General features: G+C 60.6%; 1 protein-coding gene across 8 annotated transcripts in view; it reads left to right on the top strand.

Annotated features, from left to right (window-relative positions):
* AFAP1 (actin filament associated protein 1) overlaps positions 1-21,913 on the top strand; it is a 183,215-nt gene that overhangs the window by 114,532 nt on the left and 46,770 nt on the right. For all 8 annotated transcript variants that reach the window (XR_009868165.1, XR_009868162.1, XR_009868164.1 and 5 more), the window contains exons 7-9: positions 8,544-8,672; positions 10,477-10,558; positions 15,917-16,066. Coding sequence is in view for 4 of the 8 variants with exons in the window: in XM_062212641.1 (XP_062068625.1) it covers positions 8,544-8,672; positions 10,477-10,558; positions 15,917-16,066 (361 nt within the window). In the remaining 4 variants the exon portion in view is untranslated. The remainder of the gene's footprint in view (positions 1-8,543; positions 8,673-10,476; positions 10,559-15,916; positions 16,067-21,913) is intronic.

Raw genomic sequence — 21,913 nt, 5'->3', positions numbered from 1 at the left:
TACGTTTCTGTCGTGGTCAGTTCAGTCTCTGATCACTTGGGTGGCAGAGCTGCCCTAGGGTTGCTTGTGTTGAGTTCGCGTTGCCGTCCGTCCGTCTCTATGAGAGGGCAGTGGGGGGACGTAAGGCCCCGCTGTCCAGGAAAGGCCTGTCCCCTGCTGTCCTGCGGGTGGCTGCCGTCTGTCCATCTCTGTGAGAGGGCGGTGGGGGGAGGTTAGGCCCCGCTGTCCAGGGCGAGGCCTGTCCCCTGCTGTCCTGCCGGTGGCTGCTGCAGATCTGGACTTGGGTTCACTTCCACTGCATCCGGAAGGTGTGAGTGAGTGGTGGGTCCGGAATTTTCCACCTGCCGGGCAGGGGTCAGGGAGCTGCGGGCAGTGTGGTGGTCTCCCACGTGTGCTGCGGAGCCAGCACGCTGGGTCTGCCTTGTCTCGGGCTGGTGACTGAGCGGTGGCCCCTGCTCTGCAGTCCGGGGAGAAGACTGCCCTGCTGTGTCTTCAGCTTCCAAGGTTCGGCTGCACTGGGCTGTGGAAGGGAAGCCGGGGCCTCCCGGAGGTTCCACCCCACTCCCCGCCTCTCTGCATGGCAGCATGCTGTGTGCTCCAGCTCCCCGGAGGGTCCGCCCCACTCCCCGCCTCTCTGCATGGCAGGGTGCTGTGTGCTCCAGCTCCCCGGAGGGTCCGCCCCACTCCCCGCCTCTCTGCATGGCAGCATGCTGTGTGCTCCAGCTCCCCGGAGGGTCCGCCCCACTCCCCGCCTCTCTGCATGGCAGGATGCTGTGTGCTGCAGCTCCCCGGAGGGTCCGCCCCACTCCCCGCCTCTCTGCATGGCAGCATGCTGTGTGCTCCAGCTCCCCGGAGGGTCCGCCCCACTCCCCGCCTCTCTGCATGGCAGGATGCTGTGTGCGCTCCAGCTCCTCTCCTGCCAGCGCACACCCAGGGAGGCAGCACGTCCTTGGTCTGCCGCCCACATGGGAGACCTGGACTGGCTGCTTGGCTCCTGGCTTCGGCTTGGCCCAGCCCTGGCTGCGGCGGGCCTTTGGCAGTGAACACACACTTGTGGACTGGATCTCTTCTCTCTTCCTGAGCTTCTGCTTCTCCAAAAACATTGGAACAGAACTACCCATCCCTTCTACGTAGTCTTAGCTGCGTCCTGCTTGTTCTGACGTTTTGTGCTTTTGTTCTCATTCATCTGCAGATATTTCCTAGTGTCTGCTGTGACATCTTCTTTGATATATTTGAGAATATGTTGCTTACTTTAGAAATATTTGGGCATTTTTAAAACTCATGTTTGTGCTTGCCTTGTAATTTAATTCTCCCGTGCTCCCAGAACTTTGTGTGACTTCGTACCTTACAGCTTCGTAGACCTCACTTGTCGCCAACACCATTGTGGGGACAAGTGCCCTGGGGGCACGTGTGAGGGCTGTAGGTGATCCTTTCCCTGCATTTTCAAATCTTGCAAATCTTTACTAGTTTATTTGCTTGTTTTTCCTCCAAAGTGACGTAAAGCTTTGTAATAATGGCGCTATCATAAAATAAACAAGCGCCACTTCTCTGGAGGAGTTGCGTTGGAGTGGCAGGAAAGGGCAGGTGTCTGGAGATCTGGAATGTGTTCCTGGAACACCTGGAATGCAGGATCTGTCGGCTCAGCAAACCTGTCCCCTGGTCCATCAAGTGGAAATAATACTTAGAGTTAGCGCGGTGGGATGGGAGGGTGATATACGTACACACGTGGAGCTCTAACAAGTGGTAAAATATGAACGCCATCACTGTGTCCTCTCTTTGGATTCCTCCAGCATAAACTGTCTCGCTGGGTTTTCATTTATATGAACTGTGTTATCACACAGTGTTCAGACTTATGCTATAGACTTTTTGTATTTGGAAACGCGGCTGTAACGTAAGAAGTCAGTCTCTAACTAGGTCACACGTGCCCTTTGTCAGTTACGAGAAGCACGAAGAATGTGACTGCACGTATTCTGCGGGAGTCGGTGCCAACTGCTTCTCCTTTCTGTGTGCAACTTACACTGCCAGCAGCTCTTGCCAACACTGGCTGCTCCCTCCCTCTCCCTCTCCTTCTCTCCCTCTCCCTCTCCCTCTCCTTCTCTCCCTCTTCCTCTGTGTGTGTGCGCATGCATGTGTGGGTACACAGATTCTGAAAGCGTGAGCCATTGTGTGGGGTCAAGCAGAAGACAGGAGCCAATATTCCCAGAAACAGAGTGGTCAGGTTTCCTCAAAAATGTGCAGAGCTTGTGTTTCTGAAGACGAGGGCTCTAGTTAAAAGCAAACAAAATACCACAAAACATATACCAATTTGTTTTTTGGAGGACTGGTGATTTTGAATTTGGATCCAGTTTTCTTAAATGCATGTTGAGCATCTCATAGAACTTGGCTCTGTAAATAGAAATACGTTAGTGTAGAAACCTCATTTGTGCTTGTTAAAAGACTTTGAATGATAGACCTTTCTTGACTGAATTAACTGCAGGTGCACTTGGCAGTGTGCACAGACCCAGGATAGACAGTTTCATGAGGACAACCCGAGCTCGCCGGCGGGCTGCCAAGACTGGCCTATGCTGTCTTCTCAGTAGTGCCCCCCCCCCCCGCCAGGGTTCTTGTCCAGCCTCGGGGTAAATGACCCCTCAGTGCACGGTGCCATGGCCAATCCTGCCCGGCCCGAGCTTCCCTTCTGTGTCTGCCTGGTCCTTCCTGAGCTCCTTGGGAAGCACTGCTCCGCCCCACAAGAGTGAGAAAGGCTCATGACGGGGACCAGACCTGTGCAGTATCCCAGCACCCACATGATCCGGGCGGGTTGGAAAGTGGCCTCTGAGAGGCGATTTCCTGAGCTGCCTCTGGTGACGGCCTCCCCGGCTGCTGACGGGAGCAGAGAAGGCGTGGGAGCCTGCACACGACCGGACCGGACGGCTGGAGGAAGTTAGCCAAGGCAGGCACTAGGGCAGGGCAGGGCGTGTTGATGCCGGAGGGTTTTCTGTCTGCCTGCCTTTAACAACAGCAACAACAAGACTTCTTGACCCCTGAGGGTTTCAGAACTCAGTGCAGAGGACTGGAGACTGTGTCAGGCAATTCTATTAGTTTGTTTTTTTTTTTTTAATAGCCTAGCTTCTTTCCTTCAGTTTTTCATTCTCATAAAAAATCTGAAGTCCAGCTTATTTCTTCATTCTCTGGTTGTTTTCTCATTTGATCACACTTTTTAAAAAAATATTTATTTATTTATTTGGAAGGCAGAGTTACAGAGAGAGAGAGAGAGAGGTAGAGCCAGAGAGTAAGAGAGGTCTTTCATCCGCTGGTTCACTCCCCAAGTGGTCACGGTAGCCAGGCACTTCTTCCAGGTCTCCCATGCAGGTACAGGGGCCCAAGCACTTGGGCCATCTTCTACTGCTTTCCCAGGGCATAGCAGAGAGCTGGATGGGAAGTGGAGCAGCCAGGACTTGAACCGGCATCCATTTGGGATGCCGGCACTGCAGGCGATGGCTTTATCTGCTACGCCACAGCGCTGACCCCTGATCCCACTTTTAGAAGTTGCTGATGTGGACAAGGCATTAGGAGCGTCAGCACAGCCAGGCACAGCCCCTTCCATCAGAATGACACAGGTCACTAGGAGACACCGGCCGGTGTGGGCAAGTTCTGACAGAGAGGACAGGTGCACAGGCTGGCCACACCACGGAGACCACGTGGGCAGGTGCACAGGGCTGGCCACACCACGAACACCATGTGGGCAGGGCCAGAGCTGGCTGCCTGGAAACGAGAGGGACCCCACCTGAATCTCAGAGGGCGAGCTGCCCTCAGCTGGGAGCGGACACCAGTCTCGGAGCTGCTCTCGGGAGGCCAGACGTTGAGAAGGGCCCCCAGAGCGCTCTGCATGTCCTGCTTGGGGGAGGGGAGACGGTTGGGGAGTAAAAGTTCTTGTCGAAGATGATGGGTTTGGGCAGGTTATATTTTGTGGGGTAAAGCCTTTTAGTGCAAGGTGAAGAATTATCAAGGTCAAGCTCATGTGACTGAAACAGGTTTCATTTATTTAACGCTGTAATTGTTGGGGGAAAGTTCAGATTTCCTTAATGTCCTCTATGGAAGAAGTACTGGGCTCAACATGCTTTGTTTCTTAAAGATTTGTTTGTTTGTTTATAAGAGCAACAGAGAGGAGAAACGGGGGCAGGGGAATAGAGAGAGAGGGAGAAAGAGATCTGTCCTCAGGTTTGCTCTCAAAACGCCCACATCAGCCTGGAGCCAGGACCTGACTCCTGGCCTCCGACACGGGTGGCAGGGCCCTGAGTCTGGGCTGTCTTCTGCTACCTTCTCAGGGCGTGAGAGGGAAGCCGGATTGGAAGTGCAGTGTGCAGGACTTGACCCAGCACTCTGATGCGGGATGCGGGTGCTGCCAGCAGGGGTCTAAGGGGCGGCACCCGCACGACTGGCCCCGGGGCTGTCTGTCCTTTGTTTCCACAACAGCTGCCTGCCATGCTGTTCTGTGGATGTGACAGATGAGGTGGCTCTGAGACCCATGTGCTCAGCCTCAGCTGTGGCTGGAGCGAGTGTTAGGACTGGTCCAGCCCAGGCCTCTGCTGCCCGCTGTGCTCGGGTCCCCAGAGAAGGCGGGGTGTCCTTACCAGGACCCAGGTCTGTGGCTGCCCGCTGTGCTCGGGTCCCCAGAGAGGGCGGGGTGTCCCTGCCAGTACCCAGGTCTGCTGGCTGCCCGCTGTGCTCGGGTCCCCAGAGAAGGCGGGGTGTCCTCACCAGGACCCAGGTCTGAGGCTGCCCGCTGTGCTCGGGTCCCCAGAGAGGGCGGGGTGTCCTTACCAGTACCCAGGTCTGAGGCTGCCCGCTGGGCTCGGGTCCCCAGAGAAGGCGGGGTGTCCTTAGCAGTACCCAGGTCTGAGGCTGCCCGCTGGGCTCGGGTCCCCAGAGAACACGGGGTGTCCTTACCAGGACCCAGGTCTGCTGGCTGCCCGCTGTGCTCGGGTCCCCAGAGAAGGCGGGGTGTCCCTGCCAGTACCCAGGTCTGCTGGCTGCCCGCTGTGCTCGGGTCCCCAGAGAAGGCGGGGTGTCCTCACCAGTACCCAGGTCTGTGGCTGCCCGCTGTGCTCGGGTCCCCAGAGAAGGTGGGGTGTCCTCACCAGGACCCAGGTCTGAGGCTGCCTGCTGTGCTCGGGTCCCCAGAGAAGGCGGGGTGTCCCTGCCAGTACCCAGGTCTGAGGCTGCCCGCTGTGCTCGGGTCCCCAGAGAAGGCGGGGTGTCCTTACCAGGACTCAGGTCTGTGGCTGCCCGCTGTGCTCGGGTCCCCAGAAAGGGCGGGGTGTCCTCACCAGGACCCAGGTCTGAGGCTGCCCGCTGTGCTCGGGTCCCCAGAGAAGGCGGGGTGTCCTCACCAGGACCCAGGTCTGTGGCTGCCCGCTGTGCTCGGGTCCCCAGAGAAGGCGGGGTGTCCTCACCAGGACCCAGGTCTGTGGCTGCCCGCTGTGCTCGGGTCCCCAGAGAAGGCGGGGTGTCCTCACCAGTACCCAGGTCTGAGGCTGCCCGCTGTGCTCGGGTCCCCAGAGAAGGCGGGGTGTCCCTGCCAGTACCCAGGTCTGAGGCTGCCCGCTGTGCTCGGGTCCCCAGAGAAGACGGGATGTCCTTACCAGGACCCAGGTCTGTGGCTGCCCGCTGTGCTCGGGTCCCCAGAGAAGGCGGGGTGTCCTCACCAGTACCCAGGTCTGAGGCTGCCCGCTGTGCTCGGGTCCCCAGAGAGGGCGGGGTGTCCTCACCAGGACCCAGGTCTGAGGCTGCCCGCTGTGCTCGGGTCCCCAGAGAGGGCGGGGTGTCCCTGCCAGTACCCAGGTCTGAGGCTGCCCGCTGTGCTCGGGTCCCCAGAGAGGGCGGGGTGTCCTCACCAGGACCCAGGTCTGAGGCTGCCCGCTGTGCTCGGGTCCCCAGAGAGGGCGGGGTGTCCCTGCCAGTACCCAGGTCTGTGGCTGCCCGCTGTGCTCGGGTCCCCAGAGAAGGCGGGGTGTCCTCACCAGTACCCAGGTCTGAGGCTGCCCGCTGTGCTCGGGTCCCCAGAGAGGGCGGGGTGTCCCTGCCAGTACCCAGGTCTGAGGCTGCCCGCTGTGCTCGGGTCCCCAGAGAGGGCAGGGTGTCCTCACCAGGACCCAGGTCTGAGGCTGCCCGCTGTGCTCGGGTCCCCAGAGATGGCGGGGTGTCCCTGCCAGTACCCAGGTCTGTGGCTGCCCGCTGTGCTCGGGTCCCCAGAGAAGGCGGGGTGTCCTCACCAGTACCCAGGTCTGAGGCTGCCCGCTGTGCTCGGGTCCCCAGAGAGGGCGGGGTGTCCCTGCCAGGACCCAGGTCTGAGGCTGCCCGCTGTGCTCGGGTCCCCAGAGAGGGCGGGGTGTCCTTACCAGGATCCAGGTCTGCTGGCTGCCCGCTGTGCTCGGGTCCCCAGAGAAGGCGGGGTGTCCTCACCAGTACCCAGGTCTGAGGCTGCCCGCTGTGCTCGGGTCCCCAGAGAAGGCGGGGTGTCCCTGCCAGGACCCAGGTCTGAGGCTGCCCGCTATGTTCGGGTCCCCAGAGAAGGCGGGGTATCCTTACCAGTACCCAGGTCTGAGGCTGCCCGCTGTGCTCGGGTCCCCAGAGAAGACGGGGTGTCCTTACCAGGGACAAGTCTGCCTGCCAGTGCGCGGTGCAGCCGTCTCATGGGGCAGGTGAGGGAGGGAATGAAGACAGCCATGCCAAGTGAGCGTGAGGAACTGCTGTCCTCCGTGTGGCCCGTGGCCGCCTGCAGCGGGCGTGGAGACGGGCCACGTTGGCCACACTGGGGCCGGCGCGCACCTCAGCCCGCACAGAGGAGCACTGCAGCGAGTCCCGGGCTCCTCCATGTCCTTTTCTCTCTGAGTCTCGGATGTGGACGTCGCTCTTGCTTTCTGCATGAAAAAGCTGAGCAGCCGAGTGGTGGGAAACGTGATCCTGGTCTCTTGTCGGGTCTTGGATCCGATCCCAGCGCCAGTGGGAGCCAAGAGGACTCGGAGCCGCCCGTTGAGATCGCATTGCAGGGTTGCTGCACGCTATCTGGGGCCTGGCCTTTCCCTTCTGCCCAGGAGGAATAGAATTGCAGCCTAGTTGGAAGAGGAGACATTTTGAAAACTTAGCTGCTAACTTTTCTGTTGCAAGAATGTCAGTTCCACAGGTGCCGGCATCTGTCTGATTGCGTGCCCCTGTGGGCGGAGCCACACCTGGATGCCGTGTGGGCTGCCGTGGCCTGCAGGCTGGCGGTCCCGCGTCCCTCCGCCTGGCCCAGAGTCACTCTGTGCACTCAGAACACCAGGCTTTGGTGGCTCCAGCTGCTGGCTCAGGCGTCTCGTGGGGTCTCCCTTTCCCTTAATTTAATCCCAGTCCTGCAAGGCAGGTCACCGTTGACACGCCTGTGCCAATGAGGACGTGAGGCCCAGAGAGGGGAAAACCCTCCCCCAAGGTCACACAGCTGGCACCGATGTTCTTCCTCATAATTCAGTGAGAACATGCGGTCGGTCAGACCCTGGCCTTCCTGTCTCCACCCCCCCATCCCCCCCCAGCCTTTCACAGACTCTCCTTCCCGCCCTGCCCCGCGCGCTTGGCTGCCATACAAATGCCCGTCTGCCTGGCCGGCCTGCTCCCTGACCTTCCAGCTCGCTCGCTCACTCGCTCTCACCAGCTCCACTCCCTGAACTCCACCCAGAACCACTCGCAGGCTCTGGGGCTTTCTCCTTATCTGGATTTTTCTGTCTTGGCTTCTCCCCCGGGAGCTCAGGCAGTCCACAGCTGTCAGCGTCACCTTTGGCCTCTGCCGCCCTTGTTTATTTCTGGCTCTGGCTGGAGATGGGTCTCACGCACCCAGCCTCTCTCTCCGTCTCCGCCGCTTGGGTCGAGCGCGTCCCTCAGTCACCGAGAACAGACTCGGGAGTCAGCGCAGGTTCTCTTCCCCCCACTCGGGCCTTCGTCTAACCCTCGGCAGGTCCTGCGGCCCCTGCACCAATGCCTGCTGCACCCGGGCGTGCCTCGTGTGCCCGGCTGACTTCCTCCCGTGCCCCCTCCTCATCTCCTCGAAGCGCTCTGGGGTTTCCTTACACTCTTCACATCCACCATGGGCCTCCATGCCGGCTGTGCCCTGCCTCGCCCTCCACCCCACTGCTCCTCACACGCCCGGGTCCTCCAGGCCGCCTGCTCTCGCGGCTTCAGCTTCACCCCGCAAGGCGTGCCCAAGTCCCGTGCTGCAGCAGCTGCCCATGTTTTCGTTGCCGCAGCGTCTTCTGTCCTCTGTAGCGCTTCTGTCGTCCTACACACCCGCCACGTTCTTGCTGACCCTCTGCTGTGTCTGTGGTATCCAAATGAGGTGGGGTGAAGCTCGGTGGCGGCCCGCTCCTGCTCTGTGCGCCCAGAGCCTGCCGGGGGCTCCGCAGCTGTGAATGAGCGAACAGGAGTCCTCGGCGTCACAGAGCCCTGTGAAGCCCCTCCGCCCGACCCCGAGGTTGGCCCCTGTGGAACTCCGGCCTCCTCTGGGCGCACTCACGCGTCTCTGCTGCTTTCAGGTCATCAAGGAGGCCCACGGTGGCGGTGGCGGTGGCGGCGGTGGCGGCGGCGGCGGCGGCAGCGGGCCCGTGGCCTCAGAGTGCCCTCCTCCGTCCAGCTCCCCGGTGCACAAGGTGGAGCTGGAGAAGGTAAGAGCCGTCCGTCCTCACGGGGGTTCCCGTAGCACTCTGGGGGTTCCAGTGCCCAGTGGAGAGCAGCGGGAGCTGCTTTGCACCCGTTCCGGTGCCTGCTGCGTAGCAAGCCCGAGTCCTCGCCTCCCAGACCGCGTGCTCGTGGTGCCTCGCACGGAGAGTGAATGCCCAGGGCCGAGTTCTGAATGGAAGCCTGTCTGTGTCTGGGATACAGCAGGCGCTTCCTAGGTGAACGTCCTAACGCTGACCCGAGCAGGGCAGGACCCCGCCTGCCGCCCTCTCTGCAGAGCTGCAGTGTGTACAGCCCGACACCAGCTGCTCAGCCCGCTGTGTGCTTCGTGTGTAACGGACGCCATGTCCTTGGAGACCCCTGGCCTGCTGCCACGAAGTCTTCAGTTGGTGGTCTGTGTCCTAGGAGCTGCCTGGACCCTCTGTTCAGCCCCCGCCGTGCACAGACAGATCCTTCTTTGTCTGCCCCGAGTTAGTCAGCACTCCCCCAAGGGACAGGAGGGCAGATGTGGCTATGAAATAGACTTATTGTAAGGAGCTGGCCCGTGTGGCTCTACAGCCTGCGGACCCAACCAGCAGCGTGGGCAGCCCCAGGGACTGAGCAGGTGCACGGAGCAGATGGAGCGGGAAGGCCGCAGGCTGGGCAGCAGGCAGGGCCCAGGGCGCATGTGGAGGCCACTCCCTCCACCGTGGCACCACAGGTGCTCAGGTGAAAGAGGAGGGAAACACCGTGTCGGCCAGAGGCTACTGTGGGATCCTAACTGTAGTCAGTCCATCAGGTAATCAAGTCCAAAACAGGACGAATCCCAGCCCCCTGGGGAGGGTCTGAGTAGTTTGCCTCAAATCTATGTACATTCTGAGTGTATCTGTTACAAGCAGATACTGAACATTCACCCAATTCTTCGTGGATACCAGAAGTGAACTAAGTGGACAATTTTAAGATTTTTATTTTATGGAGCCGGCATTGTGGCGTAGTGGGTGAAGCTGCTGCCTGTGACACGGGCAGTCCATATGGGCTCCAGTTCACGTTCCAGCTGACCACTTCCGATCTACCGCCCTGCTAATGGCCTGGGGAAAGCAGCAGAGGATGGCCCAGAGGATTGGGCTCCTACCACTCACATGGGGGACCCCAGTGAAGGTACTGGCTCCTGTTCTTTGGCCTGGCCCAGCCTGGCTATTGTAGACATTTGGGGAGTGAACCAGTGGATGGAAGGTATCTCTCTCTGGATCATTCTGACTTTCAAAAAAATATTTAAAACACAGATTTGATTTTATTTACTTACATGAAAGGCAGTAGGATGCAGAGAGAGCGAGAGCACGCATGTCTGTCCATGACTCACTCCCCAGCGGCTGCCGTGGCCGGGTCTGCTCCAGGCCGAAGCCAGGAGCCCGAGCTCTGGTCTACCGTGTAAGTAGCAGGGGCCCAAGTACCTAGGGCATCACCCACCGCTTTGCAAGGTGCATTAGCAGGGATCTGGATTGGAAATGGAGCAGTTGCCACTCCAGTATGGGACACAGAGTTGCATAGATGGCTTACTTGCCACACCACGACCCTGGCCTCAACAATGGAATATGTGATTCTCCAAGAATCACACGGCTTCTTAGGAGAATGTTTGTGAAGCTGTCAGGGCACCCTCAGCAGCCGGCCTGTTATCTCCAGCTCTGGGATCTCTGGGTTGTTGTGGGTTGGTCCGCATTTCCCTTCACTTTGAGGTGACTGTACTTGACCTCTCACATGTCACAAGGCCAGTGGGACTGGTAGAAGAGTGCCGTGCTCTTGTTCTCCTTACAGAAACTGTCATCAGAAAGACCCAGCTCAGACGGGGAAGGAGCTGTGGAAAACGGAGCTACTATGTGCAATGGAAAAGAGCAGGGTGAGTTCTGACGGCCGGCTTGTGTGAACAATCACACCGGGGCCTGGGAGTGGGGCCTGTGAGCAGGGTGAGTTCTGACGGCCGGCTTGTGTGAACAGTCACACTGGGGCCTGGGAGTGGGGCCTGTGAGCAGGGTGAGCTCTGACGGCCGGCTTGTGTGAACAGTCACACCGGGGCCTGGGAGTGGGGCCTGTGAGCAGGGTGAGTTCTGACGGCCGGCTTGTGTGAGCAGTCACACGGGGCCTGGGAGTGGGGCCTGTGAGCAGGGTGAGCTCTGACGGCCGGCTTGTGTGAACAGTCACACCGGGGCCTGGGAGTGGGACTGTGAGCAGGGTGAGTTCTGACGGCCGGCTTGTGTGAACAGTCACACCGGGGCCTGGGAGTGGGACTGTGAGCAGGGTGAGTTCTGACGGCCGGCTTGTGTGAACACAGTCACACGGGGCCTGGGAGGGGGGCCTGTGAGCAGGGTGAGTTCTGACGGCCGGCTTGTGTGAACAGTCACACCGGGGCCTGGGAGTGGGACTGTGAGCAGGGTGAGTTCTGACGGCCGGCTTGTGTGAACACAGTCACACGGGGCCTGGGAGGGGGGCCTGTGAGCAGGGTGAGCTCTGACGGCCGGCTTGTGTGAACAGTCACACCGGGGCCTGGGAGTGGGGCCTGTGAGCAGGGTGAGTTCTGACGGCCGGCTTGTGTGAACAGTCACACCGGGGCCTGGGAGTGGGACTGTGAGCAGGGTGAGTTCTGACGGCCGGCTTGTGTGAACACAGTCACACGGGGCCTGGGAGGGGGGCCTGTGAGCAGGGTGAGTTCTGACGGCCGGCTTGTGTGAACAGTCACACCGGGGCCTGGGAGTGGGACTGTGAGCAGGGTGAGTTCTGACGGCCGGCTTGTGTGAACAGTCACACGGGGCCTGGGAGTGGGACTGTGAGCAGGGTGAGCTCTGACGGCCGGCTTGTGTGAACACAGTCACACCGGGGCCTGGGAGTGGGACATGTGAGCAGGGTGAGCTCTGACGGCCGGCTTGTGTGAACACAGTCACACGGGGCCTGGGAGTGGGGCCTGTGAGCAGGGTGAGTTCTGACGGCCGGCTTGTGTGAACACAGTCACACGGGGCCTGGGAGTGGGGCCTGTGAGCAGGGTGAGCTCTGACGTGCCGGCTTGTGTGAACACAGTCACACCCGGGCCTGGGAGTCGGACCTGTGAGCCCGCCCTGGAGCTTTGGAGATGTGAGTGTCCTCGTATACCACAGAAGCACAGAGTGGAGCCACTATCATGCGTTACACTGACAGGGACGGAGGGGGCGCTGTCACAGATCACACTGACAGGGACGCAGGGGCGCTGTCACAGATCACACTGACAGGGACGCAGGGGCGCTGTCACAGATCAGACTGACAGGGACGGAGGGGGCGCTGTCACAGACCACACTGACAGGGACGCAGGGGCGCTGTCACAGATCACACTGACAGGGATGCACAGGTGATGTCATAGATCAGACTGACAGGGACGCAGGGGCGCTGTCACAGATCAGACTGACAGGGACGCAGGGGCGCTGTCACAGATCACGCTGACAGGGACGCAGGGGCGCTGTCACAGATCACACTGATTGGGATGCACAGGTGATGTCATAGATCACACTGACAGGGACACACGGTCACTGTTTTATACACACTCTGTGTACTGGGTGTGAGTCCCCTGTCAGGTGTGTTTTATACACACTGTGTGTACTGGGTGTGAGTCCCTGTCAGGCGTGTTTTATACACACTGTGTGTACTGGGTGTGAGTCCCTGTCAGGCGTGTTTTATACACACTGTGTGTACTGGGTGTGAGTCCCTGTCAGGCGTGTTTTATACACACTGTGTACTGGGTGTGAGTCCCTGTCAGGCGTGTTTTATACACACTGTGTACTGGGTGTGAGTCCCTGTCAGGCATGTTTTATACACACTGTGTACTGGGTGTGAGTCCCTGTCAGGCGTGTTTTATACACACTGTGTACTGGGTGTGAGTCCCTGTCAGGCGTGTTTTATACATACTGTGTGTACTGGGTGTGAGTCCCTGTCAGGCGTGTTTTATACATACTGTGTGTACTGGGTGTGAGTCCCCTGTCAGGTGTGTTTTATACACACTGTGTGTACTGGGTGTGAGTCCCCTGTCAGGTGTGTTTTATACACACTGTGTACTGGGTGTGAGTCCCTGTCAGGCGTGTTTTATACACACTGTGTACTGGGTGTGAGTCCCTGTCAGGCGTGTTTTATACACACTGTGTGTACTGGGTGTGAGTCCCTGTCAGGCGTGTTTTATACATACTGTGTGTACTGGGTGTGAGTCCCTGTCAGGCGTGTTTTATACACACTGTGTGTACTGGGTGTGAGTCCCTGTCAGGCGTGTTTTATACACACTGTGTACTGGGTGTGAGTCCCTGTCAGGCGTGTTTTATACACACTGTGTACTGGGTGTGAGTCCCTGTCAGGCGTGTTTTATACATACTGTGTGTACTGGGTGTGAGTCCCTGTCAGGCGTGTTTTATACACACTGTGTGTACTGGGTGTGAGTCCCTGTCAGGCGTGTTTTATACACACTGTGTGTACTGGGTGTGAGTCCCTGTCAGGCGTGTTTTATACACACTGTGTGTACTGGGTGTGAGTCCCTGTCAGGCGTGTTTTATACACACTGTGTGTACTGGGTGTGAGTCCCTGTCAGGCGTGTTTTTACACACTGTGTGTACTGGGTCAGGCGTGTTTTTACACACTGTGTGTACTGAGTCAGGCGTGTTTTATACACATGAGAGCCACCTTCTGTTCTTCGGAATTAGACGGTGACCTCGGTTCAAACGTTAGCCCTTCCGTGGCGTGGACTTCGGGTATAGGCACAGTCACGGCGGAAGGCTCCGTGCACCCGCCTGCTGTGTGGTTTCACCCCGGCTGCTCACACTTGGCCAGTCTGCAGTCGAGAGATTACAATGAAGCCGCCTCTGCCACAGCCAGGGGGCGTCACGGTGCTGTCTGCAGACCAGAGACAGTGCTGCACCTCACAGCCTCCCCCTCGTGAGAGCCTCAGCTGAGGGCGGGGTCCCTGTCCTCCGTGTGGTCCGCACCGCAGGGAGCAGCTCTGACCCTCACGCCCTCTTTCCCTGGGTGGGATCCCTGGCGTTTGCGAGCCAGAGCAGCGTGCGTTTTGGCGCACGAGGGAATGGCCTGTGGATGCTGCAGCTGCCGTGAGGCCCAGGAGCTGAGGGCCCGTGCGTGGGAGCATTTGCTGGGGGCGAGTGGGTGCGCGTGCTTCCTCCCAGCAGCCTGGATAGCACGGCGCCTGTGGGGTCCCAGGACCTGTCAGGGCCCTGGTGTGGATGACTGGCAGACGCCGAGGCAGCCTCACTTCGGCGGTCTAGCTGCCGGCGCCCAGCCGTGTCGTCTGGGCTCTCGCACGCTCTGACTCCGGGGAGTCTGTGGGTTTGCGCCCCGACCCCCTCGCACCTGCTGCACTCTGCCTCCCATTGAGAAGCAGCGTCACGGCGTCCTGGATGGTTTCCTTCTCGTGTTCCTGCGTATTTAGCTTTTTCTTCCACGCGTGACCTAACTTCTGCTTTTGCAAGAAAGTTAACCAGTGGGTGTTCAGGCTGCAAAGCATTGCCTCTCCTCTCAGCCCCTGGTGGCCGGGGTCCACCAGCACGTTCCTGGCAGGAGCAGTTCAGCGGCGAGGGGGAATCTGAAGGCCCTGTGGGCGAGGCAAGGGTGGCCGCTGCCCCCGGGCGCCCTCCTGGCTCTCCACTGTCCTCTGCCAGCAGCCGCCTCTCTGTGAAGCCGCGCTGGGGCAGGTTCCGTGGGAAAGCTTGTCCTCGGGGTCTCTGGACGCGGCCACGCGGGTCTGTCCCTTTGCACCTGGTGTGGTCAAGCCAAAGCCACAGCTGCCCGGCCATGCCGACTGCAGACCTGTCTGATGGTGACAAGGAGGAGCCGTGCCTTTGGACTCTGGGGCTGAGAGGGGCGCTCCGTGTGTTACAGGAGGGGAGGGCGGAGTGGACTTCCTGTGTCCTTGTCGGACTTGAGGCCTTCGTCCGGACCATCGGAAGTAACACGGAGTGCGGGGCTGTGCTGGTTCCTGTGCTGGTGCAGCTGTAACAGGACAGCACGGGCCGCCCGGTGGAACCACAGGCGGTGCTCCTCACAGGTCCGGAGGCTGGACGTCCCGGGGAGGCTGCCCAGTGGAACCACAGGCGGTGCTCCTCACGGATCCGGAGGCTGGACGTCCCAGGGAGGCGCCGTCGGGGTTGGCTCCCAGCGCGGCCTCGCTCCCTGGCTTGCAGACGGCTGCCTTGTCCCTGAGCCCTCGTGCGCCTGTCTTCCGTGCGTGTGTCCCCTCCTCCTGCAGGGACCCTCGCCCAACACGCTCGTCCCACCTTGGTTGTCCACTTAGAGGTCCCCTCCCCACACACAGCCACGCTGGGGGTCGGGCCACCAACACCACGTCTGTTCGCTCTGACGCGGCGTTTGCCCTGAGGCTTGGCGAGCTGGTGTTCAGCTGTCAGCACCGCCTGCCTTGGACATGGACGGGTGAAAGCAGCGCACAGGCCTCGCTGAGTGGGGGGTGGCAGAGTGCACACAGGGAGGGGGCTGTCCCCCCGCCCCCACCGCGGGACACTGAAATGGAGGGAACCACTTTTACGCAAGATCCTCATGAATTTATGCACTGACAGTTCCTAGCTGGCCTCTGTCCAGGACAAACAGCAGAGCGGGCTGGAGGTGGGCGGCCGGTCTGAGAGCTCTGGGAAGGCCAGCAGGTGGCCGAGGAGGTTCCGGGAGGGGAGGGGCTCTGCCAGCCAGGCTGCGGCTGGACTGGCGTTTGTTGGCCCTCAGACCCCTCGGGCCTTGTCCACCAGCCGGTGCGTCAGCTGGTGCCAGTCTTGCCCGGACGCTCCTCCGTGAGATTGGCAGGCGGGCTCTCTGTGACCGAGCTCTCCGCGCCTCCCAGCCCCAGACAGGCTTTCTCTGTCCGCGAGGCCGCTCCCCCCAGTCTCTGACCGCGAGGCCGCTCCCCCCCCCCCCAGTCTCTGACCGCGAGGCCGCTCCCCCCAGTCTCTGACCGCGAGGCTGCTCCCCCCAGTCTCTGACCGCGAGGCTGCTCCCCCCCCCCCGTCTCTGACCGCGAGGCCGCTCCCCCCAGACCCTGTTCTCGATCCCCACGAGCTGTTCACCGCCATTTGCTGTCCTTGTGTATCTGACGGTTCTCGAATCCTGAGAGCAGCTGCCACACAGCAGGTGCTCGCCACGTAAACATGGGGAGAAAGAAGTGGGTTGTGACTTCTGCTTTATGTTTTCTGGTTCACGTGTACAATGAAACATGCTTTGTGACCGTTGTTGACAGTGAAGAGGAAGAAAAGTGCCAAGTCAGAGGCCAAGGGAACTGTGTCCAAAGTCACTGGGAAGAAAATCACCAAGATCATCGGTTTGGGAAAGAAAAAGCCATCCACGGACGAGCAGACCTCATCGGCGGAGGAGGACGTGCCCACGTGCGGTAAGCTGCGCCTCGGCCAGGGTCGGGGCCTGCACCCCAGGGCGCTCGCCCTCCGGTGCAGTTACGCGGCTGTCGGGCGCAGCCTGGGCTGGGCACTGAGCTCCCGCACTCCTGGTGACCGTCCCCTGGGAATCGCCTCACGCCCCCCCCCCCCCCCCCCATCAGCAGAAGACTTGGCGGGGCGTGGCGGTGATCTCGGAGGTTTCTCCAAGATTTTAAAGGGAAATGCGCTCTCAGATCCTGCGAAGCCCTCTCAAACTCCTCGTGAATATTTTTAAACCAGACCAGTACATGCGCGCTGGTGACCAAGGGAGGAGCGCAAAGGCCAAACATGCAGGACTTGAGAGCGCTTCTTTCCCTGGGGCCGAGAGAAGGAGGAAGCTTTGTTACAGTGCGAGGTTCTCGGACTTCAGCTTCCAATCTGGCCCCACTGGCGGTCACCTTCCCTCGTCTCCAGCAGCCACTGTTGGTCAGGGACCGGGGACCCCAACAGCCCCGTCCTCATGGCGTCCAGTCCAGGTGCAAACCAGTAACACAGAAATGAGCCTGTCTGATTGTCAGTCTGTCTGGTCAGGCCCAAGAGGGAAAAGCAGAAGGGGGTGAGGGGCAACAGGGAGAAGAGCTGGACCGGGGGGGCGGCTGGGGCGGCCTCTGAAGAGTGGGAGAACCGTGCAGCGTTGCTAATAAGAGGGAAACGTAGTGCGCCCAAGCCACGAGCATCGGCCATCTCCAGAACGTGGGCAGGTTGTTGTGTCGCACACCCAGCTTCCCTCCGTGTGAGCCCTTCACTCCTTTCCTTTGTATGTCGTTCTTTCTGCCCTCCCCAAGTGTCCCCGCTGTCCAGGGTGGCGGGTTTTATTTGGGGGCTGCCCCGAGTGCATGGAGTGGGCGGTACCCACAGAGATGTGAGCTCATGCTGGAAGGGCTGGCGCGGGGGACAGTCCCAGGGGCTGGGGTCTGTGCCGAACGTCAGAGGAGCCAGGAGCCGAGCCTCGTGCTGCGTCCTGCAGGGAAGACCAGGCGTGCTCTCAGCTTCCTCCTGGGTTTTGTAGTTGTGGCTCAAGGGCGCCGCCTGCTACCCACTTAGGGAAGACATGGGAGGGTGGTCTGGGGACAGGAGTGAAGGTGTCGTGTGGTCACAGGTGGCCTCTCGGGGAGGACCTGTCCCAGTCCGAGGGGCCGCCTGGGGAGAGTGCGGCGGGAAGACTGGTGGCACGACAGGGGACCGTGGTTTCGGAGCCTGGCGGGTCCTGAGGCCCACAGAGGCGGGCCAGCTGTCACTCACGTCGTTTTCACCACCTCCTGAGCCCTCCCAGAGCTGAAGCATAGGCAGGTGACACGGCGCTGTCACAGAGGGGGCAGCGGAGTCACTGCCGCCACGGTGCCTTTCCTGGAGCTCGTGGCCATGTGATTGTCCCCTCTTACTCCAGCCCTGGGTGAGCAAGGAGTTAGCGTCGAGAGATGGAAAGAGTTATCCAGCCAAAAACAACCCACATTTTTAGTTTTTTCCTATTTAAAAATTTATTTATTTATTTGAAAGGTAGAGTTATTAGCAGAAATGGGTGGTAGGTTCCTGTCCTTGTGCAAGAAAGAATTCAGACATGACACAGTGAGCAGTGGTCAGCAAGGTGGCGAGGTTTACTGGGGCCGGGCGCCCATCAGAACCAATGGGACAGAATCCGAGAGAGAGAGCGAGCGAGCGAGCGCATGCCTGGTCACTCAGCCTGGGGGGAGCAAGGTCAGGTGGGTAAACGGAGCGACTGCACCTGGCGGGCCAGGCCGGCGGCTCAGCAGAGAGCGGGGAACTGAGCCTGCGCAGTCTGTGTTCAGGGTGGGGCTTGTGAGGGAAAGGGGTCCAGTTCTTCTGCCGTTCTTCCCCGCCCCGCCCCGTCCTCCTCCTCCCCTCCTCCAGGACGCGGGTCGCTGCGTGTGCAGTGGGTGAAATTCCTCCCAGGGGCTCGTTACTCGACGCTGGCAGACTGGGGCCCGCCTGGCACAGGCAGAGGAGCCTCCCCCAGGACGCCTGCCTGGGAGGAAGGCTGGGCAGGTGTCCCTGCTCGGGGGTGTCAGGCCGGGACCCCACGTGGTGCTGAGCAGAGAGGATGCTCCTGGGGCGGCTGAGACCCCTGGACGGTCATCAGGGCCGGGCAGGACTTCAGAGTGTGAGACCTGGGAGCAGAGAGGACGCCCCTGGGGTGGCTGAGACCCCTGGACGGTCATCAGGGCCGGGCAGGACTGTGCCGTGTGAGACCTGGGAGCAGGGAGGACGCTCCTGGGGCGGCTGAGACCCCTGGACGGTCATCAGGGCCGGGCAGGACTGTGCCGTGTGAGACCTGGGTGCTTCCCAGCTGAGCTGTACAGGCTCAGTTTCCCTCGGGCCCCTTTCTTACACACGCAGGCTAACGTCCAGCTTCCTAGCTAAGAGTTACCTAGAGAGAGGGAGAGACAGCGAGACCTTCCATCCTCTGGTTCACTCCCAAGTTGGCTACAGTGGCTGGAGCTGGGCTGATCTGAGCCAGGAGCCAGGTGCTTCTTCTGGGTCTCCCATGTGGGTGCTGGGGCCCAAACACTTAGACCATCCTCCGCTGCTTTCCCAGGCACACTAGCAGGGAGCTGGATTAGAAGTGGAGCAGCCAGGACTCAACCAGTGCCCAAATGGATGCCGGGGTCACGGGCCGGCAGCTTAACGTATTCCAGCACAGCACCGGTCCCAGCAGATGTGGTTAGAATGTGACTGTCATGGCTTCCTCTGTGTTTAGTTTTTAATTCTGGTCCTCTTCTTGCTGGTGGTGATGGAACCTATTTTTCAGATCTGTTCTTTTTTCCCACTAGGCTAGAAACCAGATTGTCCAAGTGTACGGAGTGGAGTGGGATAGGCGTGTGACGTCATGGGTAGCGCGTGAGCTTTGTCAGTAGACTGGCTTTGCCCACTGCGCCGCAGCACCTTTCTGCACTGCTGAAGGTCAGTAGGGAAAGCAGAAATTCCTTCCTAGACACAGCTAAACCTTAATGTGGCAGGAATCCAGAAACGCCCCTTCCCCAGTGAGGCCCTGAATCTGGAGAGGACCCCTGGCTTGCTCGGGTCACACAGCTCCCAGCCCAGCTCTGCTGACCACCCGAGTGCTCGCCGTGGCAGCCCTGGCACCTTGACAGCTGGCGGGGCGTCTGCGTGGGCCAGCGCGGGAGCGGGGTCTCCGTGGGGCGTCTGCGTGGGCCGGCGCGGGAACGGGGTCTCCGTGGGGCGTCTGCGTGGGCCGGCGCGGGAGCGGGGTCTCCGTGGGGCGTCTGCGTGGGCCGGCGCGGGAGCGGGGTCTCCGTGGGGCGTCTGCGTGGGCCGGCGCGGGAGCGGGGTCTCCGTGGGGCGTCTGCGTGGGCCGGCGCGGGAGCGGGGTCTCCGTGGGGCGTCTGCGTGGGCCGGCGCGGGAGCGGGGTCTCCGTGGGGCGTCTGCGTGGGCCGGCGCGGGAGCGGGGTCTCCGTGGGGCGTCTGCGTGGGCCGGCGCGGGAGCGGGGTCTCCGTGGGGCGTCTGCGTGGGCCAGCGCGGGAGCGGGGTCTCCGTGGCTCTCATCACCGTGCGTGCTGGCCTCGTCTCTCCGCCTGTCAGCAGAGCCTCCTCTGTGCACTAGGTCTTTCTTTTTCCCCAAAGAAACCTTCTGTTTAAGGAGTCCAGATTTCCTAAGTACAACCTCAGTAATGTGGTGATTCTTCCCACCACACCCCACCTCCTCCCTCTCCCACTCCTAGTCCCATTCTCCCTTAAGACCCATTTTCAATTAACTTTATACACAGAAGACCAACTCTGTACTAAGTAAAGATCTCAACAGTTTGCACCCACACACACACAATGTTTGAGAACAAGTTTTGCAGTTAATTCTCATAATACAAACTCACCGGGGACAGAGGTCCTGCATGGGAAATAAATGCACAGTGACTCCTGTTGTTAATTTAACAATTAACACTCTTTATGTGTGATGTCAGTGACCACCCGAGGCTCTTGACATGAGCTGCCTAGGCTATGGAAGCCTTTTGAGTCCACAAACTCCAGCAGTATTTAGACAGGGCCATAAGCAAAGTAGTTCTCTCCTCCCTGCAGAGAAAGGTCCCTCCTTCCTTGATGGCCCCTTCTTTCTGCTGGGGTCTCACTCGCAGAGTTCTTTCATGTAGGTCATTTTTTGCCACAGTGTCTTGGCTTTCCATGCCTGAGATGCTCTCATGGGCTTCTCAGCCAGACCAGAATGCCTTAAGGGCTGATTCTGAGGTCAGAGTGCACACAGGATGTTAAAACTCATCCAGGTCCTTGCTGGGGCGGGAGGAGAGCGGAGACTCAGGAAAGTAAAGGCGAGCAGTGACCGTTTCGTTAGTGCACCTGCAGGGCCTGGATAGAGGCCCGGGAGCCCGTCCTGCCGAGCAGGGTCTCTACAGGGAGTGAGTGCACAGCTGTGGGGCCCCTGGGAGGCCGTCCCTGCCGCGCAGGGTCTCTGCAGGGAGTGAGTGCACAGCTGTGGGTCCCCTGGGAGCCCGTCCTGCCGCGCAGGGTCTCTGCAGGGAGTGAGTGCACAGCTGTGGGTCCCCTGGGAGGCCGTCCCTGCCGCGCAGGGTCTCTACAGGGAGTGAGTGCACAGCTGTGGGTCCCCTGGGAGCCCGTGCCTGCCGAGCAGGGTCTCTGCAGGGAGTGAGTGCGCAGCTGTGGGTCCCCTGGGAGCCCGTCCTGCCGCGCAGGGTCTCTACAGGGAGTGAGTGCACAGCTGTGGGTCCCCTGGGAGGCCGTCCTGCCGCGCAGGGTCTCTATAGGGAGTGAGTGCACAGCTGTGGGTCCCCTGGGAGCCCATGCCTGCCGAGCAGGGTCTCTACAGGGAGTGAGTGCGCAGCTGTGGGTCCCCTGGGAGCCCGTCCTGCCGCGCAGGGTCTCTACAGGGAGTGAGTGCACAGCTGTGGGTCCCCTGGGAGCCCGTCCCTGCCGTGCAGGGTCTCTGCAGGGAGTGAGTGCGCAGCTGTGGGTCCCCTGGGAGGCCGTCCTGCCGCGCAGGGTCTCTGCAGGGAGTGAGTGCGCAGCTGTGGGTCCCCTGGGAGGCCGTCCTGCCGCGCAGGGTCTCTGCAGGGAGTGAGTGCGCAGCTGTGGGTCCCCTGGGAGCCCGTCCTGCCGCGCAGGGTCTCTGCAGGGAGTGAGTGCGCAGCTGTGGGTCCCCTGGGAGGCCGTCCTGCCGCGCAGGGTCTCTGCAGGGAGTGAGTGCGCAGCTGTGGGTCCCCTGGGAGGCCGTCCTGCCGCGCAGGGTCTCTGCAGGGAGTGAGTGCACAGCTGTGGGGGCCCCGGGGCAGTACAGCAGAGTGGGCAGGAACGCCTCCTGGGAGCCACTGAGAACAGTGCGCGCCCTGGCCCGCCAGTGCAGCGTGGTCATCTGACCACCCGAGCCCTGGGTGCACCATAGAAATGCCGTGGCTGCAGGATTCGCGGAGCCCCGGCCTGGCTGAGCAGGCCCACAGGGGGCTGTGGCTGCCCCTTGTTCCGGGTCCCTGCCTCTTCTGCAGCCCACTGAGTGTAGTGTTCAGCCTAGGTTGAGCTAGATCGCACCCGCCAGGTAGACGGTAAGCTCTGACAGGTAAAAAGTGTCTCGTGGACCTGCCCTCCTCCCGCCTTGCGGGTCCCAGACTGGTGTCCAGTTCTTTGCTCTTCCACAGCTCTGTTCCCATCTGTTTCTTCTTTGTGTCCCTCTCGGCCAGCAGAGGGGGTTGGGGTCCTGGACTAACCGTGTCACTGTGCTGACAGCCCCTGTGCTGCGGCCCAGCTCCGGGCTCTGGCTGTGTGGGAGCTGGGGCTGAGGTGCTCACCTTTCAGATCCCCAGCGTCCAG

Source organism: Lepus europaeus, chromosome 16, assembly GCF_033115175.1.
Source record: "Lepus europaeus isolate LE1 chromosome 16, mLepTim1.pri, whole genome shotgun sequence".
Lineage (NCBI taxonomy): Eukaryota > Metazoa > Chordata > Mammalia > Lagomorpha > Leporidae > Lepus > Lepus europaeus.
Note: the sequence above shows the minus strand (reverse complement) of the source record. Positions and strands in the feature narration are given on the sequence as shown.